The sequence below is a fragment of the Carettochelys insculpta genome, chromosome 4, assembly GCF_033958435.1.
Source record: "Carettochelys insculpta isolate YL-2023 chromosome 4, ASM3395843v1, whole genome shotgun sequence".
NCBI lineage: Eukaryota > Metazoa > Chordata > Testudines > Carettochelyidae > Carettochelys > Carettochelys insculpta.
The window spans coordinates 18,306,224-18,331,947 of NC_134140.1; the positions used below are offsets into that span (position 1 = coordinate 18,306,224).

General features: G+C 41.9%; 1 protein-coding gene across 1 annotated transcript in view; it reads right to left on the minus strand.

The window, feature by feature from the left end:
- Window positions 1–914: 914 nt before the first annotated feature.
- Window positions 915–25,724, minus strand: part of NELFA (negative elongation factor complex member A) — a 36,069-nt gene continuing 11,259 nt past the window's right edge. The window contains exons 3-11 of the mRNA XM_074992334.1: window positions 24,790–24,951; window positions 23,800–23,889; window positions 18,983–19,113; window positions 18,091–18,160; window positions 12,428–12,516; window positions 11,408–11,519; window positions 8,218–8,471; window positions 6,311–6,410; window positions 915–4,153 (exon numbers count right to left, since the gene is read on the minus strand). Coding sequence (XP_074848435.1) covers window positions 3,969–4,153; window positions 6,311–6,410; window positions 8,218–8,471; window positions 11,408–11,519; window positions 12,428–12,516; window positions 18,091–18,160; window positions 18,983–19,113; window positions 23,800–23,889; window positions 24,790–24,951 — 1,193 coding nt within the window. The 3' untranslated portion in view covers window positions 915–3,968. The remainder of the gene's footprint in view (window positions 4,154–6,310; window positions 6,411–8,217; window positions 8,472–11,407; window positions 11,520–12,427; window positions 12,517–18,090; window positions 18,161–18,982; window positions 19,114–23,799; window positions 23,890–24,789; window positions 24,952–25,724) is intronic.

The window sequence follows — 25,724 nt, forward strand, 5'->3', positions numbered from 1 at the left end:
GCAAAACTACAGATACCAACTGATTAGGCCACTGATCCAGAACTAGAGTCAGTCACTAGAAGAACTGGGCAGTTGCCAATGGGGGTTGGGTGGGTGAATGGGAATGCTAGAGAACTCTCTGGCAGGAAAAGCTGTTTCCTCACTCCATCCGAGGGGAGATGAAAGGTAAGGATGGGAAAGGAGCCATGTGAACTGTTTCTATCCTCTGTCACCACAGAATCCTAACTTAAATTACAGAAAAAAAAATTGAGTGGCCCCTCACTTATACCCCACATGCAGAATGCCTGTTTACTGGAGCTGACCCATAATACACACGAAGTTCTGGCGCCCAGACTAGGGCGCTGAATGTTGGGCTACAGTAAAGGGAATTTTAAAAAGGATTTTGTGCATGTGGGCCCCGAGCACGGTGGTACTTCCCACACCTGGTTAGTTCAGCACATCCTTCTAAAGTTAACTTGTTTTTTGTTTAGCTTTGCTCTGCGCCTCATGTACAAAATCCACCTAGCATCTAAATGACTGAAAAGTTAAGACACATTATCAAGCTCAATGAGTCAGACTTGCTGTGTAAAGGAAAGAATGGCTACGTCTACACGTGCCCCAAACTTCGAAATGGCCACGCAAATGGCCATTTCGAAGTTTACTAATGAAGCGCTGAAATGCATATTCAGCACTTCATTAGCATGCGGGCTGCCACGGCACTTCGAAATTGACGCACCTCGCCACCGTGCCGCTCGTCCCGACGGGGCTCCTTTTTGAATGGACCCCGACTACTTCGAAGTCCCATGGGGGAATAAGAGGACTTCGAAGTAGGTGGGGTCCTTTCGAAAAGGAGCCCCGTCGGGACGAGCGGCGAGGCGCGTCAATTTTGAAGTGCCGCGGCAGCCCGCATGCTAATGAAGTGCTGAATATGCATTTCAGCGCTTCATTAGTAAACTTTGAAATGGCCATTTGCGTGGCCATTTCAAAGTTTGGGGCACGTGCAGACACGGCCAATAAGTAATATACAGCAATTCAAGTGCTTGCTTGCTGTTTCCTGAACTGCCTGGAACTAGCTGTACTCTTATCAAAGCACTGGTTCAGTGTTTCTAAGCGATGACAGAGCTCTGCGGTGAGTTTAGTTTCACAGCAGTGAAGTGATTCTAAAAACATTTAAATGGCTACTTTCCTTTAATTTTCATGTTTCTAAAAAGGATGCTAGATACAGAAAGCTGGTTGAAAGAAAGTTACAATCCTCAGAGTTGGATCCAGCCAAGAGAAAGCAGCTTTTGTATTTAAAAATAAGGTTGCTAATTATTTTAGCAATATTTAATGGTCTCAGTTCTAGTGATAATGAATTTAAAATAGTCTGTTTCTATTTAAAATACAATTGGCTTAGTGCAGAGGACTAATCGTAGATGAACAGGCCTGGAGATTCAAGTCTGTCCAGCCACACAGTCAGGAAGAGCAGGAAGCAGCAGTATAAGGTTCCCTCTTCATTCTAATGTTTCAACTGAGTTCTGGAGGCAGTACTTAGAGAGAAGGGCCATCTCAACCACTCAGCTCTTTTCCTTGCTGCTGATAGCTGCATTTTGGGGATATGGACATTTGTCCACTGGACACTGGATTGAGAACCCCAATTCAGCTCAGGTAAACTGAAGAGCCATCAGATAGCAGCTTCTGATCACTACCAAATGGGGCTGAGGTTTGAACCAGCAGCTGGGGATGCAAATCTACTTCCCCTAAGGTGGCCAGTCCTCTACAAATAGTTTCTTATTAAAAAAAATAACATCCCTGTATTAAACAGAAGACAAAGGGTGTTGAAGTAGTAGCAGTTGGACAGAGGTGTCACACTGGCTTAGGTTACAGAAAATTAGGTATCATAAGGACTTTTTTAAAACCAGAAAGCAAACAAGATGGAAAGGAATGCAATGTATTCCTTACACACTTTTAAAAAGACAAATACTTCTTTCAGGTTCTGACTTTAGCCCTTCACTTTGACTGGCTTAAATCCAAGTAGTTAACACCACTGTGAAAGCACCCTACAGAAATTCATTCTAAAAACAAAACCCCTCCACTCATCTTATCTTGTCCCCACTGCTTGTTTGGCTGATTTGATTTGCTGATTTGGCTAGCAGTCCACCTGACTACAGAAAAGAATGTTCCAGAGTGACAGTCATGCTGAGGAATCCCATTTTCTCACTAATACATCCACCCAACTCCTTAATGATGATGGAAGTTCCAACAGGAGACCTCAACCAGACAGTTAATGTAGGATATCCTGGATCTTAATTTTCTTGGCGCTAACAGACAATTTTGATCAGATTACAATAAAAGGTTGTAAATACATTTCCTCAGTAATGCACTCAGTTCTGATGGGCATATAGTTCAATAATCTGAAAATAAAAATGCCCAATATAAAACCAAATCTATTGAATGTATCTCTAGGCCACGTTGGCACACACATATCAACTGGTGAAGATTTACTTTTATCTTAGAAGAAGAGTCTTGTGCTGGCCTAGAAGCCATAGATTAACTTTTTTTTTTCTTTTAAAAGGCCAACCCTGAGTCATCACAAGGCCCCATCTCAGGCTCTAACAATGCTATGTGATTTATCTTTGTACTTCCTTCCTAGGCAAGTAGAACCCCACGTGTGAGATTAGCTGAAAGAAACTGGACATTTAACACATGCCTCCATTAAAGGCCAAATTCTGAAGCCACCACTTAGGGCCAAGTCTCCAAACAAGATGTACTGCCTTAAGTGTACCAGTTCATTTAAAGTGGGACCACTCTACTGGTATGTACACATGTAGGTACAGCTATTCCTGTATGGGAAAGGGAATAAGATAGACTAGCATAACAGACCCCTTTACACTGGTGTAACTGCATTCACAATACTGCTGTAACTTACCAGTTTTAAAGAAAGTCAAACCCAACTGTTGTACTGGTACAAAAACTGTGTAGCCTAGGCCTTGGTGCCCAAGTGCCCAGTGACCGCTTATTCAAAATTGCACTGAAAAGAAACACAAACAACTGGTGGGGAGAATTTGCCATGGAGACAGAGTCTTCCTGTCCTTTCACACTCATCTTTGACAGTAACTCACTTCTAGCTGGAAGGGCCACTCTTAAGAGTGCAGTAACACTCGACTGTTCTTGACAGGGGTACAAGCACAACACAAACTTCCTTCCCTCCAGGAGAAAGGTCTGTTACCCAGGTGACTTGCTGTATAAGAACTAGAGCTTAATCTCCACCTTACACCTCACATGGTATGAATTTTTTTTTGGCAATATTAAATTTGATGCTAAAATAAATTAATTTTGCTGCATTAAAGGGTAAGATATTCTGTCCCCCCACACACCCATTTCTACAGATTAACTTGTGCTGGGCATTAAGAGTTGCAATACAGTAAGTTTAACAAAGCTTCTCAAAACTCACTGTAGGACCTGGAAAAGACTAGCTAATAACACAGCAAGCGTCATTAGAAGCTCTCACTCACAGCAGTTACATTTACTGCTTTCAAATTTCAGGAATGACTGCAAATACTTGCAGTGCAACGAGTGTCCGGATGCAAATGGAACCCCTGTTGTCAAAGTAATATTTCTGCAATAAAATCTGTGCCCATCCTTAGTGGAAAATTGCGATTCTGTAAATCTCCTTTTTCCAGCATTTGGAATTGAACTGCTCTCAAAGTGAAAAGCAAGTTTTCAGCTGTGTTCTCAGTTTTTGGCCTCCTAAATCACAGAACTTTTCCGCATCATCATAGTCTTCCTCCAAAAAAAAAAAAAAAAAAAAAAAAAAAAAAAATCTGTCAGTGTGACAGCCTCTTCACACTACATTCACTTAGCTCAGTTCGCTTGGGTAGCCATAACTGGTGTTCTGGAAGTGAATAAGAAACCTACACATGAATGCCATTTTGTACAACTGATGCATTCTACAGGAGCTGGCTGAGTCTAGTCTTGTTTTGGTCCGCAGTTTGTCCTCACCAACTCTCTTAGGAAACATTTGTTATAGGTTTGTACTTCTTGAGTCTGGTCCACTGGCCCGTAGCATAGTTCATTTCAAAGACCGTGTCAACTAACATGGTGGTACTCCCAGTGCCGTCAGCTTTTGGTAAAACTTCTGTATGCTCACTAAGTTTAATCTGAATGATGTCACCCTGCTCTTGGCAAGGATTCTCTGTGAAGACAAGAATTAGAACAAAAAAACCTGCAAGTTAAGACCCTATTCAACACAGCCTGTTCGCAAAATTTAAGGGTAAGGAGAAGCTTTGGCTCTGCTGGGACTAAAGAGAACCAAAAACTTGACGAGCTACATGATCACTAGCACCTGGAACAAAGCAGGAAGCCACGTGCTTTCACAGCTCCCACCCGGAGTTCACACAGTATGACAAAGGGAACTGAACCCCCAGGACCAAACTAAGAACATGGCAAGGTAACTGGCATGGGGGTGCCCAAGTGTCATTCCGATTTCTGCAGGTAACGATCTGCAATTCTGAAGAAGAGATCTTTGAGATCTTAATGCCAGTTTGGCTTTGAGCGTTAGAAAATTAAGTTATTATAGTCCTAACATGGTTTGCTGCAAGTCTTAACAGATTTATTTTATTTTAGAAAATGGGATGACCGCTGCTTCAGTGAAAACCTCCCTCAAACCAACACTGCAGTCCCACCATTAGGAATAATATTATGTGTTACACTTATGCCATAAACTGCAGATAATACAGATAGGTGCTAAGAAATATGGTCATCTACTTAACCAACTTCAATGTAAAAGGACAGGTGCCACTACAGAATATACCTCTCCAAGTAGTTTGCATCCTATTGTAGACATACGATAACTCCAGCACTGTAAAAATTGCCTATCATGCTTAGTTTGGAGGTGCTCTACCCAGGAATGCCAGTTCGTAACTCCGACAGACTCTACAGGAGCTGGCTGATCCTAAACCTGGTTTGCTGTGCAGTTTGTTGTTACTGGTTCTCTTAGGAAACATTTGTTATAGCTTTGTACATCCTGAGCCTGGTAGGAGCCTCGTGCTCCTGGAATCCCAGGAGCTACGTAGGGCCAAGAGCACCTTTTCTCCCCTCTACCTGGCAAGGAGCACAAGACTTTTCCAATCCAGGCCTCAATGTAGTATTTCATGCCTCAACTCAGGATTACTGTAATGCATTTTGCATAAGCTACACCTCAGAACACTCGGTCACTATCATGATGAGCCCCTCATGTATTAAAACAGACATTGCAGCTGGTACATTAGCGGAAGTTAGCTCAAGGACCATTGCATCAGTTCTCAAGAACTGCAGTAGTACTTAATTACCCTCTGGGTACTATCTGTGGTGCTCAATTTTGGCCTTCAAAGCCCTGCATACTTTGCAATCCCTGGCTGCTTCTACACACGCCACTTCCTTTGGACGTGGCATGCTAATACACGGAGCAAAAGATGCTAATGAGGCGCGGGTGCACATGCCTCATTAGCATAACGTCATGTGATTTGGAGTCTGGAGCACACAGGGGTGGGTGCAAAAAAGGAAGTCCTTCTTCCAGAGGCCCCTTCCCAAAAATCCTTCCGGAAGCCCCAACCCCTCCCCCCCAGGCCCACGATTCTACACAGCATTTTGGAGTCCAGAAGAACGGTCTTCCGGACTCCAAATCACGTGACATTATGCTAATGACACATGGGGAATTTGCATCTGTGCCTCATTAGCGTCTCTCTCTCCATATGTAGAAACGACCCCTGAGATTCATCACAGCGTTTGAGGACCTGAAGGACTCGAGTCTTGACTCATTTAAAACACTAAAGAATTGGTGAAGAGGCTCTGTACTCTGTAGCGTCCTCCTCATCCTGGTCTGACACCACCTGTGCTCACGGGGCTTCAGGACAGAGGGCAAAGCCTATCCCCTGAATAGAGTGTGGGCTAGTCTCATCTGTAGGGTTGGGCCCCTCAAGATCCATGACAAGCAATGGTATTATGGTTGTTTATTCAAGTATAAGCATGTCCTGAGGGGCACATTTTGTAGCTCCACAAAAATTCAGTTTGTCACGGTAGTCAGATGTCAGCACCCCTCCAACCAGGACTCAAGATGTTTTCGACTTCAGCTGGCATGCTTACCCAGTCATGCCACACAAGCCATTCATGCATGACATAGTTCAGGTATTGCGGGAGTGTGATGTGAGACACCCCATACATTCAAACGCTCACTCTCTCTGCTCCTCCCAATTTTTACATTTCAGCTGTGCCCAGATTATCACTCAGGTATCACCTCTTGATATTTTGTGGTGCTAGACCATATTTCATAGCATCTACTGGTTCTCAAAATAGCGCTAGTTGCAATACATGCCTCTGGATCCCGCCATGAACCCAAGGATAAGCGCCTTTTCTGGCCTGGTAACTTTGTTTGCAGTCTTGAACATTTCCTGTGCAGCATACATTTGCTCCCTCTGAAACATATGAAAGCAAATATATATACTTTTTTCAGTCGAGAAACCGCTACTGTAGAATATAGCTTAGGTTACATTCGAGCACCCAAAGATAAGATGCAGGCTACATGCTTATCTTTATTCTCACAGAAAATAAATCCACTCATTCTTTTTCATAACAGGAACGTAATGGCTCACACTGTTGAGGATGCAAAAGAGTTCACATTACAAGTCCCATTCTCACAGTTTTAATGCAGCATCACTTTTTTGTGACAAAGCACAGGCCTCCCAGTGACCCCTCAAATCCATTTTCCTTGTGGACTGCACCAGCATATTTTAGGTTTCCAACTTCAGCTGCTTTGCCTGTAAAAAGTTTTTTTTAGTGAAGAACTTTTATTTACAGAGGGAAAAGCACCCACTTTGCTGACTTGTGTGCAGGCAGAAGCAGCAAGAATAAAGTGTTAAAATTTTATTGTTTAAAAAAAAAAAAATGAGGATATTCAGGAGCATCTGCTTCTTTCATCCCTTTGTGACATTACAGATTCTTCCCACCCAGACTGGCAGGCCCTGGGCTGCTGCTGGGACAGTTCCCATGAAAGATTTTTAAGAGACTTACATATACGGAAATCACTGAAAAGAAAACAAAAGTTCACACAACCCTCTCTCAGGTCCCTCACTGTTAAACTATAGATACATATACTTAACACTGAAGACCAAAAGCTCTTCAGCTAGTCACCTGCAGGATTCTGGAAGGAATTCCAGCTCGCCACTCCCCAACGGAGTCTCTTTTGGTTGATCTCCTACCTCTGAAGCATGAGAGAGGGCCAGAGCTGGAGGTGGGACACTGGATGGGGTTGGCCTGTGCTTTGCCCCACACATTTTCCCTCTCACGTGCTTAGCTGGCCAGTTCTTCTAACAGATTACCATATGTGGGGCTGAGGCGGAATTTTCCTCACACGTTTGGAAGCAGGAAGGGCACATAACATGGGTCACTTGCCAGGATTATCTGGGTCTCTCTTACTTACGTCGTATTCCTTCCACGACAGGGGCCTTGGGTACTGTTACACCACAGTCCCACACATTCTGCCCGTGGCACATAACAGTTTAGTCTCCTTGTAGGCTGCAATACTTCAGTCTAAACTTGGTTGTTGGGTTTAGTATGCAGGTGTTGGATAGTGTTGGCGGGCTGTGACCTACAGGATATCACACATGGTCCCTTCGAGCCTTGAACTCTATGACTTGGGACTACTTATGTACTTAACTTCAGACATGCACGTTACAGTTAACAGGATCACAACCTTAATCAGCAACAGAGAAGAGATGCAGCCCAGTGATTGTGTCTGATATTTCCTGCATTTGATCATTCAAAACTTTCGTTTTAGAACAATTGGTTCCATTCTCCTTCCACTGTAGAGTCACCACCACCTGTGTCAGTTTATGAGCCCTTGTCAGCCAAACATGAACAGCCGTCATGGTGGAAACTCACCCCATCTGTCTTGATATGTGACTAACACCCTCAACAGGATAGCTTATTGTTACAAAGCACAATTAGTTGGGACAGGATTACGTGAAGACCAAGGAAAGCAAGCAGCCTTACTGAACCATTATGTTTGCATAGACAGAAATCACAAGACGCATGAAAACATCCAATAACATTAAGTAGATAGCAGAGCACTTCTATTTTCTTGGTAAAAAGATGCACTCTCCACAGCCTCATAAATGCCCAAACCTAGCATCTGCGAAACCATCAAGTATTAACACACTAATGGTAAATATTTGTGATCCTAACTGAAAACTGCTTTTCATTTATAAATACACTCTTACTTACCGTCAGAGAAAGGCTCTTCTTGGGTGGTGGCTGCTGTGGAGTTTGCGGGGCTACTTGTGGAGGTTGTACTGCAGGGGAAACGGCAGGAGGTGTAGTAGGTGTTAGGGGTGAGGTAGGTGTAGCTGCAGCTGGATTGGAGTTACTGTTATACATGGGCGTTCGCTGTTTAAACTGAGCAGGAAGAGGAGTAGTATTTGGAGCTGCAGGCTCTTCAGGTTGCCTATTAGTCTGCAAGGCCTCTCGCACAGATCCAGCTGCATGAACAAAAGTAACAATTAAAAAAGCCACATCCCACAACTGGACAAAGGTCTAGGATGTCAAGGGCACTTTAAAAGTATCTAGATATAGACAGACAAGAATCCTAGAGAACCACATTTTAGTGATGATTGAGCCACTTACTTATAATGTTTGAAAAAAATACGTTCTCTCTCCCCTTCCGCTGCACTCGCTTTAGCAAGAATGGGAAATAGGGGACTTCCACATGGCAAACCTGCATTGCACTATCCTTAGCACTGAAATTTGTACTGAATAAAGTAAGCTTTACACATTTTGGAGTTTTTACTCCATACTTTTAAGAGGTCACCACAAAAATCAGAGGGAAAAGGGCAAAAAGAAAACATTATAAATCTAAGGTTTTCCCAAGAATTTTTAGATCAACTGGAGCATAGGTGGGAGGGGTTAATCAAATGGTTGCTGTTAATAGCTAAAGTGTGTTGGGATATGCAAGAGTTAATAGGTATCTGGAAATGATACAGGATACAGTGGGGTTGAGGGCCCTGGCCAGGGCAGGCTTTTTCCTTGCTGATTTATAGATCTGTTTTCCTTCTTTCTAAAGGCCTGCACAGACAAACAGAAAAGCTTCTAGCTGTATCAAAACTGTAATTTGAAGACTGCAACTTGACGAGCACATCTTTTGTTAACAATATCGCTTTGTATATTCTTGTTTAGTTCTCACTCGCTCTGTAAGAAAGCTTTCAGGGTCACATCTTCTGTACCCTCTGTACCCTGCTGACTCAGGAAGTATGTAAGGTAGAAGAGTGCTGAGCTAACTGAAAATCCTGTAAACAGTAAATGGGGCAGGTGAAGTAATATTCATCACTTGCCTATTAATAGTCATTATCTAGGAGTTAACATACAAAACGTGTGAATTTACGTACTAAGATGGATAAAAGAGTGTAACTGGTGCCAAATCGTTGCCACTCACATGGCGTGTTGCGACTCTGAGTTAAACAAGTGATGGCAAGGAAGAGTTCCGCACACTTCTCCACTCCTAGAAGTGTTGGCCTGCTACTCCCTTCATTCCAACAACTGGCTCAGGGGAGCAGGGTAACCAGGAGTAAGTTGGGCCTGATCACTATACCTTAATGGGAGTGCATGGAGTAAGTTAAGCAGGTGCTTTCTTGCAATACCTGTTAGGGAGTTTATTAACAAGCTAGTAGGGAAATGAGGGGGGCCCTTATGTGGGTCCCTTGGGGGGTTGCCAAGACTTAATATCCAAAGTTTCCCAGAGGAAGAAGGCTGTGCTGGTACATGCTCTGTGCAAGGGTTTATCTGGTTTGTGGGAAGAAGTTACTAACCTTAGATATAAAGTGAATCATACTGTATTCATTTAAATATAAGGCTCTATTGTTAAAAACTCCAGGAACATGTAACTCACTAAAGCTAATGGACATGGGCCCTGAAAAACATGACCTTTGGCAGGCGTTTATGTTTACTCTATTAAGATTAGGTGAGAGAGGTTTGTATTAATTAAAGCATGTGAAAGGTAGTCTTTTCTGCCAATGAAAGCACAGTATTGGGAATTAGGATCTCTTAATTCTATCCCTGGCTCTGGTATTAACTCATGTGATCTCAAACAAGTCACCATCTCTGTATGTCATTTTCCCCACCTGTAAAACAGAAAATATCTAGCTGATAATCTTAAAGATTCTTGAAAGAGAGAGATCTATGCAAGTTCAAATGATAGTAAATCAAAACATCTGGTGTTCATTAGATAAAGTATAATTAAACAAGATCACATTACACTCCCTGGCTATAAAGTACAGGTTTCACTCACATTCCAGAAGGAACAGTTCGGAAGGAAACATCAAGCGTAATGAGCAAGACTTTGAGCTTCACATGATGCTTTTTCTGCAGATAGATGCAACGCTTATACACCAGAAAATAAAACTAGCTGCTGACTCTGCTGATGCTTCAGGCCATGTACTTTTCAGAGCTGCCAAGTTGCAGCCACCGAGAGATTTATACAGGGATTCCGAAAGGTTTAGAGCTCTGTTTCTGAGCCAAGCTGGCGTACATTCTACATGGGATTGTCAGCAGTGATCACTGTACTAAATTTCCTGCACTGAAAACACTGCTAGGATAGCAATCTATATATGTAGAAGAGTAAAGAATGCTGAATATAGTTGAAATGTCAGTTCTTTGTTCACAGTGAATTTCTCTCAAAGTGCTTTGTTAGAGAATCATTATTTAGGTGCATTAGATATACCACAGACCTACTCTATTAAAATACACAGACTGGGGGACAGAGGAGGAAAAAGAACTGTGCGTGTGGAGCGGGTGGGAGGTTCAATCCTTTTGATCTTACAGCTCATGGTGCACTTATTTGAACCCTTCCCTATTGTTGAGTATAGTTTGATTTTTAAAATATTTCAACAATCAATTGTGCCTAATAGACTTTCAAAAAATTGCAAAGGAGAAAAGGTGAGAGGGCAGAGAGAAAGGCTGTGGTAGACTGCAATGTGTTCAAGCAATAAACCTTTATTAAATTATACAGTTGTTTAACACTCGAGAAAGTGTCACACTCTTTCACACCCAGAGCCACAAGGCAAACTTTGGATCAGAACACATTTCTAATGGCTTACCATCAGATTGCCTAAAAAGACAAAGCAAATGAACCACTGACCAAGGATAAAGAGCATCTTAGCCTTTGTCAGATCTACAGTTAAAAGCAATTTCATAGCTACTTTTAAAGTAAGAATTTTCTTTTGAAAATACTATAAGCGATGCATCTTTTGTCACTGAAAATCCACAGGCCTTTTGCAACTCTTACACAAGTTGTCCTGTTGAAGTCAATGGGACTATTTATACCACAGGGGGTTGATGTGTCCTTCATTTGAAGGGCAGCAAAAACCACATATGAGAATAAATGGATTAATAGAAAGGTCAGTAGCAAAAGTGATTATTTTACCTGGTTGCACTTCAGAGTTTGGGATATAAGAGGAAGATGGAACCACACTGGGGGTTGCAGGCAAATAGCTTGTAGAAGGTAGTGCAGACTCATTGTTCAGAGGGCCAAGTTTCTGTAAAACAGTAAATGGTGTAAATGGTTTTAGAGGTTTGCAGCCATATATGGACATGACTGCATGGAAATTCTGACCTTTTTACACACGTCAACTGTGTCATCCATTTTCTCCATAAGCAAGTGCCAAAAAGAGAGTGCTAAAGAACTTTTCAACATGGGTGACTACATAACTAATATATTTAACTACTATATCATTAATGCACCGCGTGGACACATTTATTCTTTATTTTAAAGAGCGCCTTATCTTAAGTTTCCAACGCAATATAAACTAAACTGGAAAACGCACTCTTCTTCTGATATAAGAGTATGCACACAAGCAGTCATACTGGTGTAAATACTGCAGTTTGAATTCACAGCCTACCCTTTACTGGCATAACTCCCCTCTGCAGATAAGTCCTCGGACACCAGAAACCTCCAGAGATATTGGCAGTCATTCAGTTACTATGGAATTAACATCTTGCAATGATAATCCAGCTTTCTATAGCCACAAACTCTGCACATATCCTTCTGCCCCCAGAAGAGGAGACCGACCCTAAATTACATATATCAAAGAAGCGTTCACTCATTTGCCTAGAGCACATTTAAGTGATCATTCTTCATTGCTAGGTGTTAGCAAAATACACCAAACAATATTTTGTGGAATTATACAAAATTTTTCATGGGCAAAGCAGCGTGTGACAAAGCAAGTCTTTGCCCATGAAAGTTTATGCTCCAAAAAATCTGCTAGTCTATAAGGTGCTCCAGGGCTTTTCATTGTTTTTGCTGATACAGACTAACATAGCTACCCTTCTGATGCTTATGAAATAATTATTCACTTAGAGGCAAGCTTTAAAGATGATATAGAACTAGTCTTTAGAATAAAATATGCAGCACAATTTTGTATTTCACTGCAATTTAAAGTCCTACCTGGGTAGATACAAGGCCAGCAGCATAATCTGGAGTTGCATTTTCTACTACTGTTTCCTCTTTGGCTTGTTTTTCCACCACTTCTGTATCTATTGGGTAGAAAAGAAGGAATTAGTTTTCCTAATTCCTGAACTAGATTTTAGAGTGATCTGTGAAATTAAAACACATTCTGATAAAATATACTTTGATAACATGTGTTACAATACTGGTATTAAAAGCCAAACCAAACCAAACATTTCTCATATAAAACTCCCAAGTGATTTCACAATACAGCTTAAATCAACCATGAAATTTATATCACTAAGATGTGGGTACCTTAGTGAAATCAGAAAGAATAGGTCAGCTTCAGAGAAACACAGTACACCTATTCAACACATTTAACAGGTAAAAGTATAGAATACACAAAAATTGTGTAATTTTTTCTAACCACAACACAAAAGGAAAATAATGTCACATTTATCTTTGTCAGGATGTTTGCATGTTCACTAGGACACAGATGGTTAGTTCACTCTCTCAATGTATTTCCAGGGAACGCTGCAATTTATTAGTGGAATTCAGAAACAAACATGGCTAACTTAATTCTTTGAGTGCTTGCTCCTGTCCATTCCAAAGTAGGGTGCGTGCTAATGCCAAGCGCAACTGCAGGAAAGATTTTTCCCCTCAGTGGTTTCCACCAGGTTCACTCCAGCACCCTATGGAGTTGCATGCTCATAGCACAGCTATAAAAGGGCCCTGGCAATCTACTACCCCCTGTTTCTTCTTACCATCAGTGATTGTTGCTGGAACTTCAGCTCATTCGTACATTCTCCTGCAAGTACACCGCTCAGTGGACTTGGTTCTTCTGTTTGCACAGTTATTCGTAGTGTTTAAGTTTTAGTTATTTAAGTAGACTAGTTTACCAGTACCTCCCCCATTAGCACTGGGAGGGGGCTCAGTTTCCAGGGTTTAACACTTGTGCATCTTGCCACAAACCTATGCCCATTAGTGACCTCCCATTCTAGCTCCCTCCTATCCTAGGAGATGTAATAGACTTTATAGGCCCTCCCTTTTGAGAGCACTTCTCTCTTCTCAGAGCAAACAGATGCCAAAATGCACTGCCTGAAGGTCTCAAGGGCCACCCTGAAGTCCTTAGGATTACTAATATCAACCCCTTCTTGGGCACACTAATAGCTCCAACCAGCTGTTCGCTTTGCCCAGCCACAGTGGTGACAGGACCACAGTAAGAGGAGCAGCAGGTTACGATAAAAGACCTGTACCCCAATCCTTGTCTGCTTCCATTTCTCTCCCCTCTGCCCTGACAATCAATGGGGTGGCAGACCTTTTGAGGAGACTCTTGGGAGCAACATACAAGGACAATGTGTGGATCTGATTTCCCAGTTTTTGTGGACTAGTTATCCCACTTCTATCAGGCATAAGACCCTAGTATCTCTGATCACTAGATTCTATGCAGTGTTCCCTGTAAGCTGTGTGTTTGCGCAGCCACTCAGAAGAGATTCAAATGTCCCCCAGTGGATTAGCAGAGTGTCCACACTTCGGTTTTTTGTTTCTACTGGTGGCACATACTTTGCACACAAAAAATGTATGCTACATAGGGATGGAAAAGACTAGAGGGAACACTGGTGGTATGCACAAGAGCACTGGGATAAAGCCTTCAATTCAGTGCTTCCCATCCTTTCTACCCCAGGCCCATCTCTCTGTAAGAACCTGTCTCATGAGCAATTTCCAGCACAAGGGGCCTTTATCATCCCTTCCCTGGATTCAGGAAACTGGTACATCACCCTCAATTTTAAAGATGCTTAATTTCATATTTCAATCATTCAGGGACAGAAAATTCCTCAGGTACATTGCGAACCGTATACACTTCCAATTTACTGAGCTCTCAGTTAGCTTGTCAGAGGCCACTTGGGTGTTGAGTTATTGAAGTGATCCTGAAGAGGCTGGATATTCAGGTCTAACCTTACCTCGACAGCTGGCTAATCAGATGTCAGAGCAAGGTCCAGGTATAGACAAATGTATAATACAGGTTGAACCTCTAATCCGGCACCCTCAGGACCTGATTGATGCCAAACTACAGGAGGTCAGTATTGACTAGCAGCGTAACAAGACTTCCACTGTTTATTGGGCTCTTAGAAGATATTTAGGGGTAAACTATAGCTAAACAACAGCACAGAACACTGAGAGCCAGGACTGGTGGCTGTAAAACTTGGCCACATCCCTGATAAGTGAACATTTGGCTAACTAAAATCATGCTGGATGACAGATGTTGCCCGACCATAGTGGTTTAACCTATACAGTCAGCCTTCCTGGAGTTGGGGGTGTTAATACACAGCAGTCTAATCTCTCGATGGTTTAAATTCATCAGGTTGATCTCAACTCAACCCAAGCTAGAGCCTTTCTGCACAAAACCCAGGTCCACGAACTCAGTGTGCTCTCAGAAAGCCTCAGAAATCACCCCATCACCACAGCGAGAAACTGACTAAATCTCCTGAGCTGTATGGCATGGTGCATCTATGCAGTGCAGCATGTGAAACTACAGCTCAAACCACTTCTATCATGTCATACTTGTGGTGACCACACTTCCCACATCAGTGACTGTCTCCTTCCTTTGATTCTTAGGCCTGCGGGCATGCAGTATGTGCTGGAGTCCCATTCCAGACCCTAATCATCAACATCTCTCATCACAGATGCATCAGTGTTGGGATGGGGGAGCTCATTTGGGGACCCTTAGCACTCAGAGCCTCACTACACTTCAATGTCAGAAGCTCACGGTAGTTTGCCCAGCAGTTTCCAACCTTTTCCAGGCAGGCACCCACTTTGACAATTCAGGAAGACTTGGTGACCCAAGGCAATTCAAAACTGGGGGTGGGGGACAGGAGGTTGAGTGCCGTAACTAGCTAATTTTGCACCTGAGGCAAGAATATAAAATTGTGCCCCTTCACGTTTATATATCTGTAATAGTTATTTCATAGAAAAGGGGAAATATGTTAATAAAATAACACTATTTACTACAGTTAATCAGAACTGTGGTGGTAGAAAGACATGCCTCCCCAAACTGCTCCCCCCAGCTTAAACCCCACAATCAGAGTCTAGGGGAGTCAAACTCAGGGTCTGGAGGGGGCTAGTGGAGTCACACTCAGAAGCTAGGAGACACTCAGGGCTGCAGGGGGCCAATGGTGTCTCACTCAGGGACTAGGAGTCACACTCAAGGGCTGTGGGCGGCTAGAGGAGTCACACTCAGGCTGGAGGGATCTAGAGGAGACACACTCAGGGGCTAGGAGTCACAGGGACCTCCCGTGGCTGGAAGCCAACTGGAGCGTGGAGCTCCAGCCAGCAGCGTGGAGCTCCAGCCAGCAGCGCCAGATGTGGGAACCCAGCTGGGGGGACCCCACCTCCTGCAGAGGCTGGAAACCAGGGAGATGATCAGCTCTGCTCTCCTCCCAACTTCAGACCCAGGCTCTCACCTTATTCGAGCTGGGCACTGCTCCTTACATATGTGCTTCTCAGCCCTGCAGCTGAAATGGTTCTCAATGTAATTGATTGGCTTCACTGCCTGACTGCTGTTTATCCAATTAAGAAGGTGAGAACCACTTCACAAGTGTGAACAGCTTCTTAATAGCCACCTGTGGGGCTGCCCAGCCCAGCCAGCTACCCTTTTGGGGTCCTGACCCACAGGCTGGGAAACCTTGGTCTAACCCGTCAGGTTTTCCAACACCATTTGAAGTGCACCTGCATGCTGGTTCTTACGTAAACAAGCAGGGTGGACTGTGCTCCTCATCTTTGCTTGTGGGAATTCTGCATAGCCCACTTGATCCACTCAAAGCCTCCTATCTTCCAGGGCACAGAACAAGCCAGTAGATCACCTCAGCAGATCCTTTTCCTACCCAAGTGGTCTACTGGTCCTGAGATCATGAAAGGCACCTTTCAGAAGTGGGAGACTCCCCAGATAGATCTGTTTGCGATGCAGCAAAACAAGAAAGGCCTTCAGTTCTGCTCCTTTCTGGGTTACTTGCAGACACTTTTCTCCTCCCTTGGAGGGACCATCACTTCTATGCATTCCCTCTCATCCAAAAAGTCTTGCTGACAGTCAGATGGAACATGATGCATCTGATAGTCCTGTGTTAGCTATGTTAGCACTGGTTCAACACCCTGCTAGGTCTTTGAGTCAAAATGCCAATATGCCTGCCCCTGTCTCCATATCTGGTCTCCCAGAATCCTGGCCATCTAGGTCATATGAAAGTTTAGTGTCTTCATCTTATGGCCTGCAATTTCTGTGACAGAACCCTACAGACTAACATTTCTGAGCTGGCTGTCAGGTGTTTTAGGGAGCAGAAAGCCCTACAATAGACCCACTTATCTGACAAAGTGGAAATTATTCTTGATCTGGTCTATGCAGAAGTGTGTTTCATCACTACAATCAACACCACCTTAACGTTTTACATCACTTCATTATAGCAAGGTCTAACCCACTCATCTATTAAGGTCCAGTTACCTGCAATCTTAGCTTTTCACACATGGATGAATGGCTATTCTCTTCTTTCAAACTCTATTTGTAGTCATTTTGTTAAGGGTCTGGAGACATTATGCCTCCAGATATAGAAGCCACTCCCTCTCTGGGACCTCAGTGTGGTGTCAGAAAGGCTAAATGGAGCCCCATTTGAACCGCCTAAAACGATCTCTGCTCTCGCTATCCTGGAAGGTGGTCTTTCTGGCGGTCATTATTTCTGCCAGAAGGATCATGAGCCCTTATTTCAGAACCACCTTATATGGTCTTCTTCAAGGACATGGTTCAATGGCAGCCACAGCTAGCCTTCCTTCCAAATGTGGTCTCAATTTCATAGTAACCAGGAAAATCTTCCCACTGGTCTATCTGAAGCCACAGATCAACAGGGAGGAACCAAGACTCTACACGCCGGATTGCAGCATGCACTAGCTTTCTATATAGGAAAGACTAGATCATTTTGAAACCTTCAAGTTCTCTGGGCTGAGACTGATCTTGTAATTACACATACTATTACCTAACAAAGTTCTCTGCTTCTCCTGCTCTGGTAGCACATGCTACAAGGACTCAAGAATCTTTAGTGGTATTTGTAACTTCAGTTCCTACACAGGACATCTACCGTGTGGCAGTCTGATCATCAGTTCACTATTACACCACCACCCAGCAGGCTAGAGATGATGCAGGTTTCAGCCAAGCAGTATTAACAATCAGCATGCCTATAATCTCCAAACCCTCCACCAGAGCAGTAGTGTGGGAGTTTCATGCATTGGAATGGAAGCACTTGAAGAAAAAAAAAAATGGTTACTAACCTGCTATAACTGTGGTGCTTATGTACATTACAGCCCTTTACTTGCCCCTCTGAGAGTTAGTCAACAATAAGGAATAAAAGGGGTGACAGACAACCAAGGAAAGAACTTTCTAAAGGTGGACACCTGCTTTGGACTGGACATGAGCAAGACATCTCCAAGAACAGATATGCAGTTACTAAACATTTTTTCAAAGGGAGGAATATCCCCTCAAGTTTAAACCCATCTGAGTTTTATGTTAATTGTAATGAAGAATGGTGTTTAAGAATATGAAATTGATAGTTTATATCTGTATCTTGTTTTCAAGACAATCCAGTTATTAAGATCTATGTACACTACAGGTATCATGCTGTACCAACCTAAAGTCTTTCTTCTTCTCTTTGCTTCACGACCAGCACCAACCATATCCAATTCCGAGATATCTAACAGCTATCAAAAAAAGAGTATTTAAATTAAATACCTTACAAAAGGTAATTCACAGAATCTGAAATGGACCTTGCGTCTCGTCCCCATGCCAAGGCAAGACCAAATAAATCATCCCTGAAGGGTACTTGTCCAACCTGTTCTTAAAAATCTTCAATTCCACAGCTTCCTTGGACAAGTATTTCACAGATAAATTATCCTTACAGTTAGAAGTTTCTTCCTAATATGTAAGTCTCCCTTAAGCTTAAGCCCATTACTTCTTGTTCTTCCTTCAGGTGACATGGGGAACAATTAATCAGTCTTCCTTAAAGCAGCCCTCAATATATTTCAAATTTTTAGCAGATTTCTCCCCTCCCCCAACCCACTACCTTCCACACCAATCAGGTTCTAAAACCTTTTATTATGTTTGTTGTTCTCCTCTAGACTCTCCCCAATTTAACCATATCTTCCCTATAGTGTGACATCAAGAAGTGAACACAGTACTGCAGCTGAACACTCATGCATGTCATGCACAGGAAGACAATTACATCCTCTGTCTTCCATACAACCTGTTACTACACCCTAGAATATTAGCCTCTTTTGCAACCACATTACTTTGTCAGCTTATATTCCATTTGTGATTCAGATCCTTTTCAGCAGTATTGCAACCTAGACAGTTAATTCCACATTTCATAGTTGTGCATTTCACTTTTCCTTTTTAAGAGTAGTACTTTATTTGTAGCTTATTTATTTATAATTTGGACACTAATGAAAAATATAGTTCTTTTGATCAGAGGCTAGAGATGATGGGAAATGCAAAAGTATTTAAAAAAAAAAGCTATTACCTACCTTTACTCCTCTTTCTTTGCGCAGAGGTGTTCTTGAAGGAGGAATAGGGGTTCTGTTTCCAGCAGGGCTGAATACACTAGGTGCTGTGGGACTCCTGAATGGAACTTGTTTTGGTATTCCTTTGAGCGGGGCTGTTGGGGGGGAATTATTGGAAACATCAGTTGTAATGAACTGCCATTTAGTTGAAAAGAATGAGGAGATCTGGTCTCCTGGAGATGTCTAATTTTTTGTATTGTAGCTTTAAAACTTAACTGGATGGAAATGACTGTAGATACACATCACATGCACCTCAGAGGTTTATTTTAGCCTGTACAAATGTTACTAAAAGGAGTTCACCAGATAACAGTTTGTGACTCAAATGGTTAAAGATGAGCCACTATTATTACACAGTTAGGTGAATGCAAATATTTGCTCATGCACAAAAATTTAAATACAGCAGTCTATTTAAAACCACATATTGCTACCAAACTACATCAAGCTCTGCTTACTGCTAAAGGCTGTTTTTTCAGGGTGTATTATTGGCACAACTGGTAGCACTTCATAGTTAAGATTGCCTGAGATTTTCCTTGATATAAGCAGTTTTCAGTTGTTGATAAACTTTGCCTGCTTTTTTTCTTTTCAGACAAAGTTTTCCATGTTAATTGCATATCTCTGGCTCAGATATACACGGGACTGCAGGAGCCAGAGGATGGGAAGAGTCCAAGGGGTAAGGCAGCAGGTGATGAGGGTGGGTAGTAGCAGAGGGTGCTGGTAGCACTGCATAAGAGGTATAGAGGACACACACTGAATGTGGAAGATAGAAGAAACATGGAATAATTACATATTCCCTGAATGAAATGGGGAAAACAGCATGTAATCATGTAATTAAAGTCTAAATCATAATGCAGACACACAAGGGTGCCACAGCCTCTCTTTTATATTCAAATTCGACACTAACTCGTGGTTTGAACCGGGATGGGAATTTTTTAGGTCATTACTGGGGCTCTTTTGCTTACTTGGCTTAACCTAATTCTTGACTCACACCCCGCTTCTTCGCCTCTACTCTCTGATTTGCTTGCCTTGATAATATTTTTCTGATTTGTCAACCCTGATTACTATTTTTGGTTCTCTGTGCCTTAAATATTGAGTCTGTTCTGGTATGGCTATGATCTGAAGAAGTGGGTCTGTCCCACGAAAGATCATCACCTAATAATTATTTTATTAGTCTTTAAAGTGCTACTGGACTGCTTTTTTGTTTTGATAGTATATAGACTAGCATGGCTCTCTCTCTGTTCGTGTGCCCAACAATTTTGCTTGCTCATTGATTATCCTGTCCAAAGGATGGTGTCCACCCAGATCTTTCATTTTAATTGTCCAGCTGCCTTTGATGTTAATTTTCCTGCAGACCCTGATGATGGGGTAGCTATAATTGCATTCCAATGCTTCTCCTCTTTCCTCTCTCCTCTCAGAGATCCAAGCATGATTCTGAACAGCTGTTTAGATGTTCTCAAGGTTCTTGTGTGTTATGCAGGTATCTGTTCCATTGCCCTCTCTTTTCTTGTGAGAGCATTTGGGCAGACATGTCTCTACATTTGCCTAGCAACAGGTGCTAATAGCCTTAGGCTATGTCTAGACTGCAGGCGTCTGTTAAGTCTGTTAACAAAACTTCCGTCAACAGAAGTTTTGTTGACAGAGCATACATCCAGACTGCAGATCTCTTGGAAGAAATCTGCCCGTTGGGGGGCGTTCTGTCGACATTCCCATCTTCCTCATGGAACGAGGTGTAAGGGATGTCTTGACAGAGGGCGTTTTTCTGAAATTTGACCTCATGTGGACTGGCCAAATGTCAGAAAAGCCTCTCCCAAAAGATGTGCAAATTGCAGTGTGCAATTTGCATATCTTTTGCAGACTGTTCCCTAAAGTCTAGTCACAGCGTGAGGAAGCAGCCTCACTGCCTTCCAACTGCCTGATTGAGAAAAGGCAGGTAAGAGCACAAATAAGTATACTTCCAGAAAACACGTATTGAAGGTACAAGAGGAGATGGAGAAACTGCATTGGCTGAAACTGCTTCCAGCTGCACAGACATTCCTGAAGAGCTAAGCGGGTGTGGTGTGCCTCAAGTTACACAGAAGAGAATAGATGTTTGTCTCTAATATTTTATAACTGTTGAGAAGGTGTTGAAAGTAACTAAGCCAAAAGTAGCTAGCTGTATTTGGCATTGATAATCTGTCTGAGTAACCTTCTGCAACAGAGTCTACATCGTCACTCCACTTCTTGAAAAATGTCACAGTTTAACTTGCACTTCTGGAAGCTGCAGACAAGCAGGAGTAGCTGCAGGAACAGGATACATCTCTGTACTCCAACAGCTGTTCTGGCTGCTGGGCTCCTTCTCCGGATGCATCCTCAATGTGAAGCAGCCCTCTTCACCTTGCAATCTACCCATATGTGTAAGAGACTACTCATTTGGTTTTGTACCAGACAGTCCTCTTTTTGACTTGTTTGTCCCCCATCCAGTACTGAGACAAAAACCACATCTGCTTTTGTCTAACACTGGATGGGGGATGTCATTTTGAAGTGCAAGCTCCATCCCTGTCAGTGTTATCTTGAACACACTATGCACACAGGGTCACCCAGGTAGGAGCATGGTCTCGCATTTCCCAGAAGTGTTAATTTGCCAATGGCACTACAGAACACTAGTGATCATAATCAATCATAGTATACACAGATAATACATAAGGAGTCATGTGTATATATATATTGAAAATTATGTTTAAGGTTTGTGAACTGGAGCTGGTCATCACTGGATGATAAAGAAGTTTCTTTCAGGCAATAGCTATTTGTCTGACTATATGCAAACTGGACACTCGTTCAAAATGGATGAGCTTAATAATAAAGAAGGAATTGTAAAATCTCCAAGAGTAGGAAGGAACTTGCAGGAAGAACTAACCCAGCAGGAGGGAATCCAGTTTACAAGGGAAGATCATGGATGTCTGGACAATAACTTTAAAAAGAGGCACTCACTCTGCATCCTTCACGTAGGAAGTAAACTGACTGTGCACATTTTATGGAAAAAAATATCACAGCCAGAAACATGCTTGGTAGACTTGGGCACAAACTAGGTTTAAATTAGACATCCCGTGGCCAAAAAAATCAAGTATATGTTCAAAATGCATGTTATGAACTTAATATGTAACCCTTTGTTTCCAACATTTCTCCTGGCTAACACTTGGATCTGTTCTTCATTAAATAAATATAATTTTTTACTGTAAACATATCTAAATGCTGGATGTTGAACAGTGCTGTAATCTAAAGCATAACTGGTAAGTTCAGACGTACTGTTCTTTCAGGAGCAGATGCTCTGGGAATTCTGTGAATGTCCAGTAATCAGAGGATGGGTACTCTACAGGGACACGTGGAGAACTTGGGGTTACAGTGTTCCTACTGTTAACCTGTAAAGACAGCAATGCCTGCAGAGGCCTGGGAATCAGTGATTGTGTTGCCAGATGCTGGTGAAGCTGTGGAACTGACCCACAGCAGGCACAGAAGAACTCTAGGTGGTATCCCCAAGAAGTGTCATGTGTGGATTAAATGCAACACGTATCTTTGTGAAGCTCTTAAGTGACCTACAACACAATCCTGCTGGCATCCCCAGGAGCACTGACATCTCTGAGGTTACTAAGACTTCTCAATCTGACAGAGGAAGCAGGGAACTCGGTGCAAGAGAGGTCAGAATCAGAAAATCAGACAGATGAGGGCTCCCCAAGGTGAGAGCTCCTGCACACACAGCAAGACCAAATGGCTTAGGATGATAATTTAGCAGTCATATAGCCTTCTACCACACCACAGGACTTCAAAACCGACTGAACTGTGGCTCTGTGTCCTCTGGTACAGAAGATACTACAGATAGGGGTTTTTCTACTCTAGACTTGAGCTAATACAGCTGACTTTTTAGCTTAAACACTAGAGGCTTGCACTTTTAGATCCTGAAGTCTCAGGTTCAATCCCCATGAATGCATACATGGATTTAAATGCCAGTCAAGAGTTGGGACAAGTTTTCCTGGCCAGGGTAGTACGTTTAAATAAAACCCTGAAGGAAAAGCCTCAGGAACTAACATTTTTAATAGTGCTATATCTGGCCTTAATTTTTTTCAACTACAAAGCAACAAAGAAAATTCAAGCAGTTCAGAAATTACAACAAATGCTTGGAATTGAGCACTGACATTTTGTAGTCTATCCCGTTGAAATGGAAATCTTACATGCAATTTTTAACTGTAGTAGTTAGTGCTCCTGCTACCCTAAAACACTGAAGGCATGACAACACATCAATAAAACGGTACATTTATAGCTATTTACATGTCAAAAGCAACTGTTCTCGATTATTACCCTTAGTAAGAATTAGGCACTCTTTATATTTGTCCATGTCGGTGTTTGATAGACTTTATCTGCATTTTCCTTTCTAATGTGCAAACTGCTTATATTCTTGGTAATTAAGTTTGATAGTTTTGTACCTTAACAATGACAAGAAAATATACTATTTTTATATATAATCTTATCTACAAATGTGAGAAATATAGTTCCAAGCAGGAATTTTAAACTATTTCACCTGGAATAATTATCCCATATTATGGGCATAATATTTTCTCCTCACACGTGAAAGTCAATTTAAGATTACTTCACAAAAGCAGCAGTTATTTTTCATGTTCCCATGGAGGTTCACTGCCGTTCCCTCTGAAATCCCACTTAAAAAAATTGCAGATTTATTTATTATAAATATTATTTTACCTACATATGAGCTGAACAGACAAATTATTCTAGCGGTAGTACAAAATGAGTCATACTTGTTGTATCTATTTTTTTGACCAGCCCCCTCCCTTTGGCGTGGAAAGGCACTCCTGCAGTCTTCTTGAGCTGTTGTGCAGTTTCTGATGCTAAAAAGAGAAAGGCTTTAGTTATTTCAAAACCTGCATTTGAAATGGAAACTACTGCACATTCTACATAACATTCTATTAGAGCCTAATCTAGTGCAAGATGGGAAACAATCTTTAATTAACGCAGGTCATCAGCGTGTGGCAAGTCAATCTATTTTTTCCCAAAGACTGCGTTATCTGTTACACAATCCTTTTAAGTTACAGAAGTAAGCAAACTAACATAAGATAGACAGACAATCTACTTGAGGGGGCAAGTTAATATTAAAAAGGTGAACAAAGCTTCATTCAAAATGCTTAGCTCCTCATGTTGATGTTTTAATTCAAATTTAACTGACTAATCAAGTCACAGGTAAGACAAGCTGTTATAGCAAAGTGCAGTGTACACCACAATATTTTAAGCTCACTCAAAGAATGGCTGTCAATGAAAATCCTCTTTGCTTTCAGTCACGGTAGGCACACAGAGCAAAGGAAAACATGCACTGGCTGCCCCTGCTCCCTGTTGTAAAAACATATAGCAAAACAAAGCTCAGATAGGTTCCAATTTCATTTTTGTGGCTAAGATGCTTGGGGCTCTTACCAATGCACTCTCTGATGAATCCCTAGAGCGCATTACTTTAGGAAAAACAATTAGAGCTTTTCCTGTACCTTCAAATCTGAACAGCATTTAAGACTACAAAAACAAGACTAGCATATTAATATGGTGACAACCACAATGGTTTGAATGGACTTAGTCCTGATCTTCTGCACCTTACTATGTATTGTGGAAGACCAATCAGCACATATTTTAAGAGGAAGAGATATGATATGCGTTCCTGTAGTGAAAAATAAAACTGAATTCTATGCCTCTTTTACAATCCTGTTTGTAACTACATCTGATCCATTAATGGACTGGCTACTTACATTTCTGCAAGAGTTCTGCTCGAAGAGTGGCACTTTTGGGTTTTCTTTTCAGCTGGAAGTGTTTCACTGGGGGAGTAAGTGGCCCAGCTAGTGTTGTCAAGGCATTTTTGTTTAAGTACTGGCATTCCAATGGCAACATAGCCGATGTTTCACATTCACTTACTGTGTAGAGAGTTAACATAACATATATGGATAAAAGGACCTCTTGCACAGATAATTACAAGACACATTTTCTATAGTTTGTACAGCTAATTTTTAACTGCAAAATACTTATTCGGGCACTAAGGGAGACTTTTGTTTTTGCTCAAAATCAGCATTCCAGAAACCTGATGACTCTAGCTATGATGTTGTTAGTAACCCTTCACTGGGATTTAATGAAACAGAAAAGGTTATTTTTAAAGAGAGCCACATTACATTTCTCTAATAAAGCATAAAGTTATTTTGAAAGTATTGTACATACTTCAGTAACCTGGAAAAAAACATCTGAAGATTCATTCTCAGACACTACATTAAAAAAATAAAAATCCACTATCTGGGTAGATCACACAATACCAAGAGGTAAAGATTTCTACAAGCAAATGATCATTTCTGTTTTCAAATCACTACGCAGTACTCTTTCCAAGGAGTTTTTCCTATTACTGCTACTTCTTGGCTCCTATAACCACTTCTGCCCATTACATTTGGTGGCTCCTCTACACTTCCCAATATTGGGATAGTTCTTGTTGTTGCTGTAACATTGGTACAGCATTTCTGGAAGCAGTAACTATGAGAGTAATAGCATATACATTGCTCAAGCATTTTAACCGCCTCAGTCTAGACTACATCAATGCTCTCATTGCCACTATCATCACCGATGCTGCACCAGTGAGACACTTCTTAAGAACTTCTAGAGTAGTCGCAGCCCATCTATATAGCACAAGAGTTGTCTTACAGAT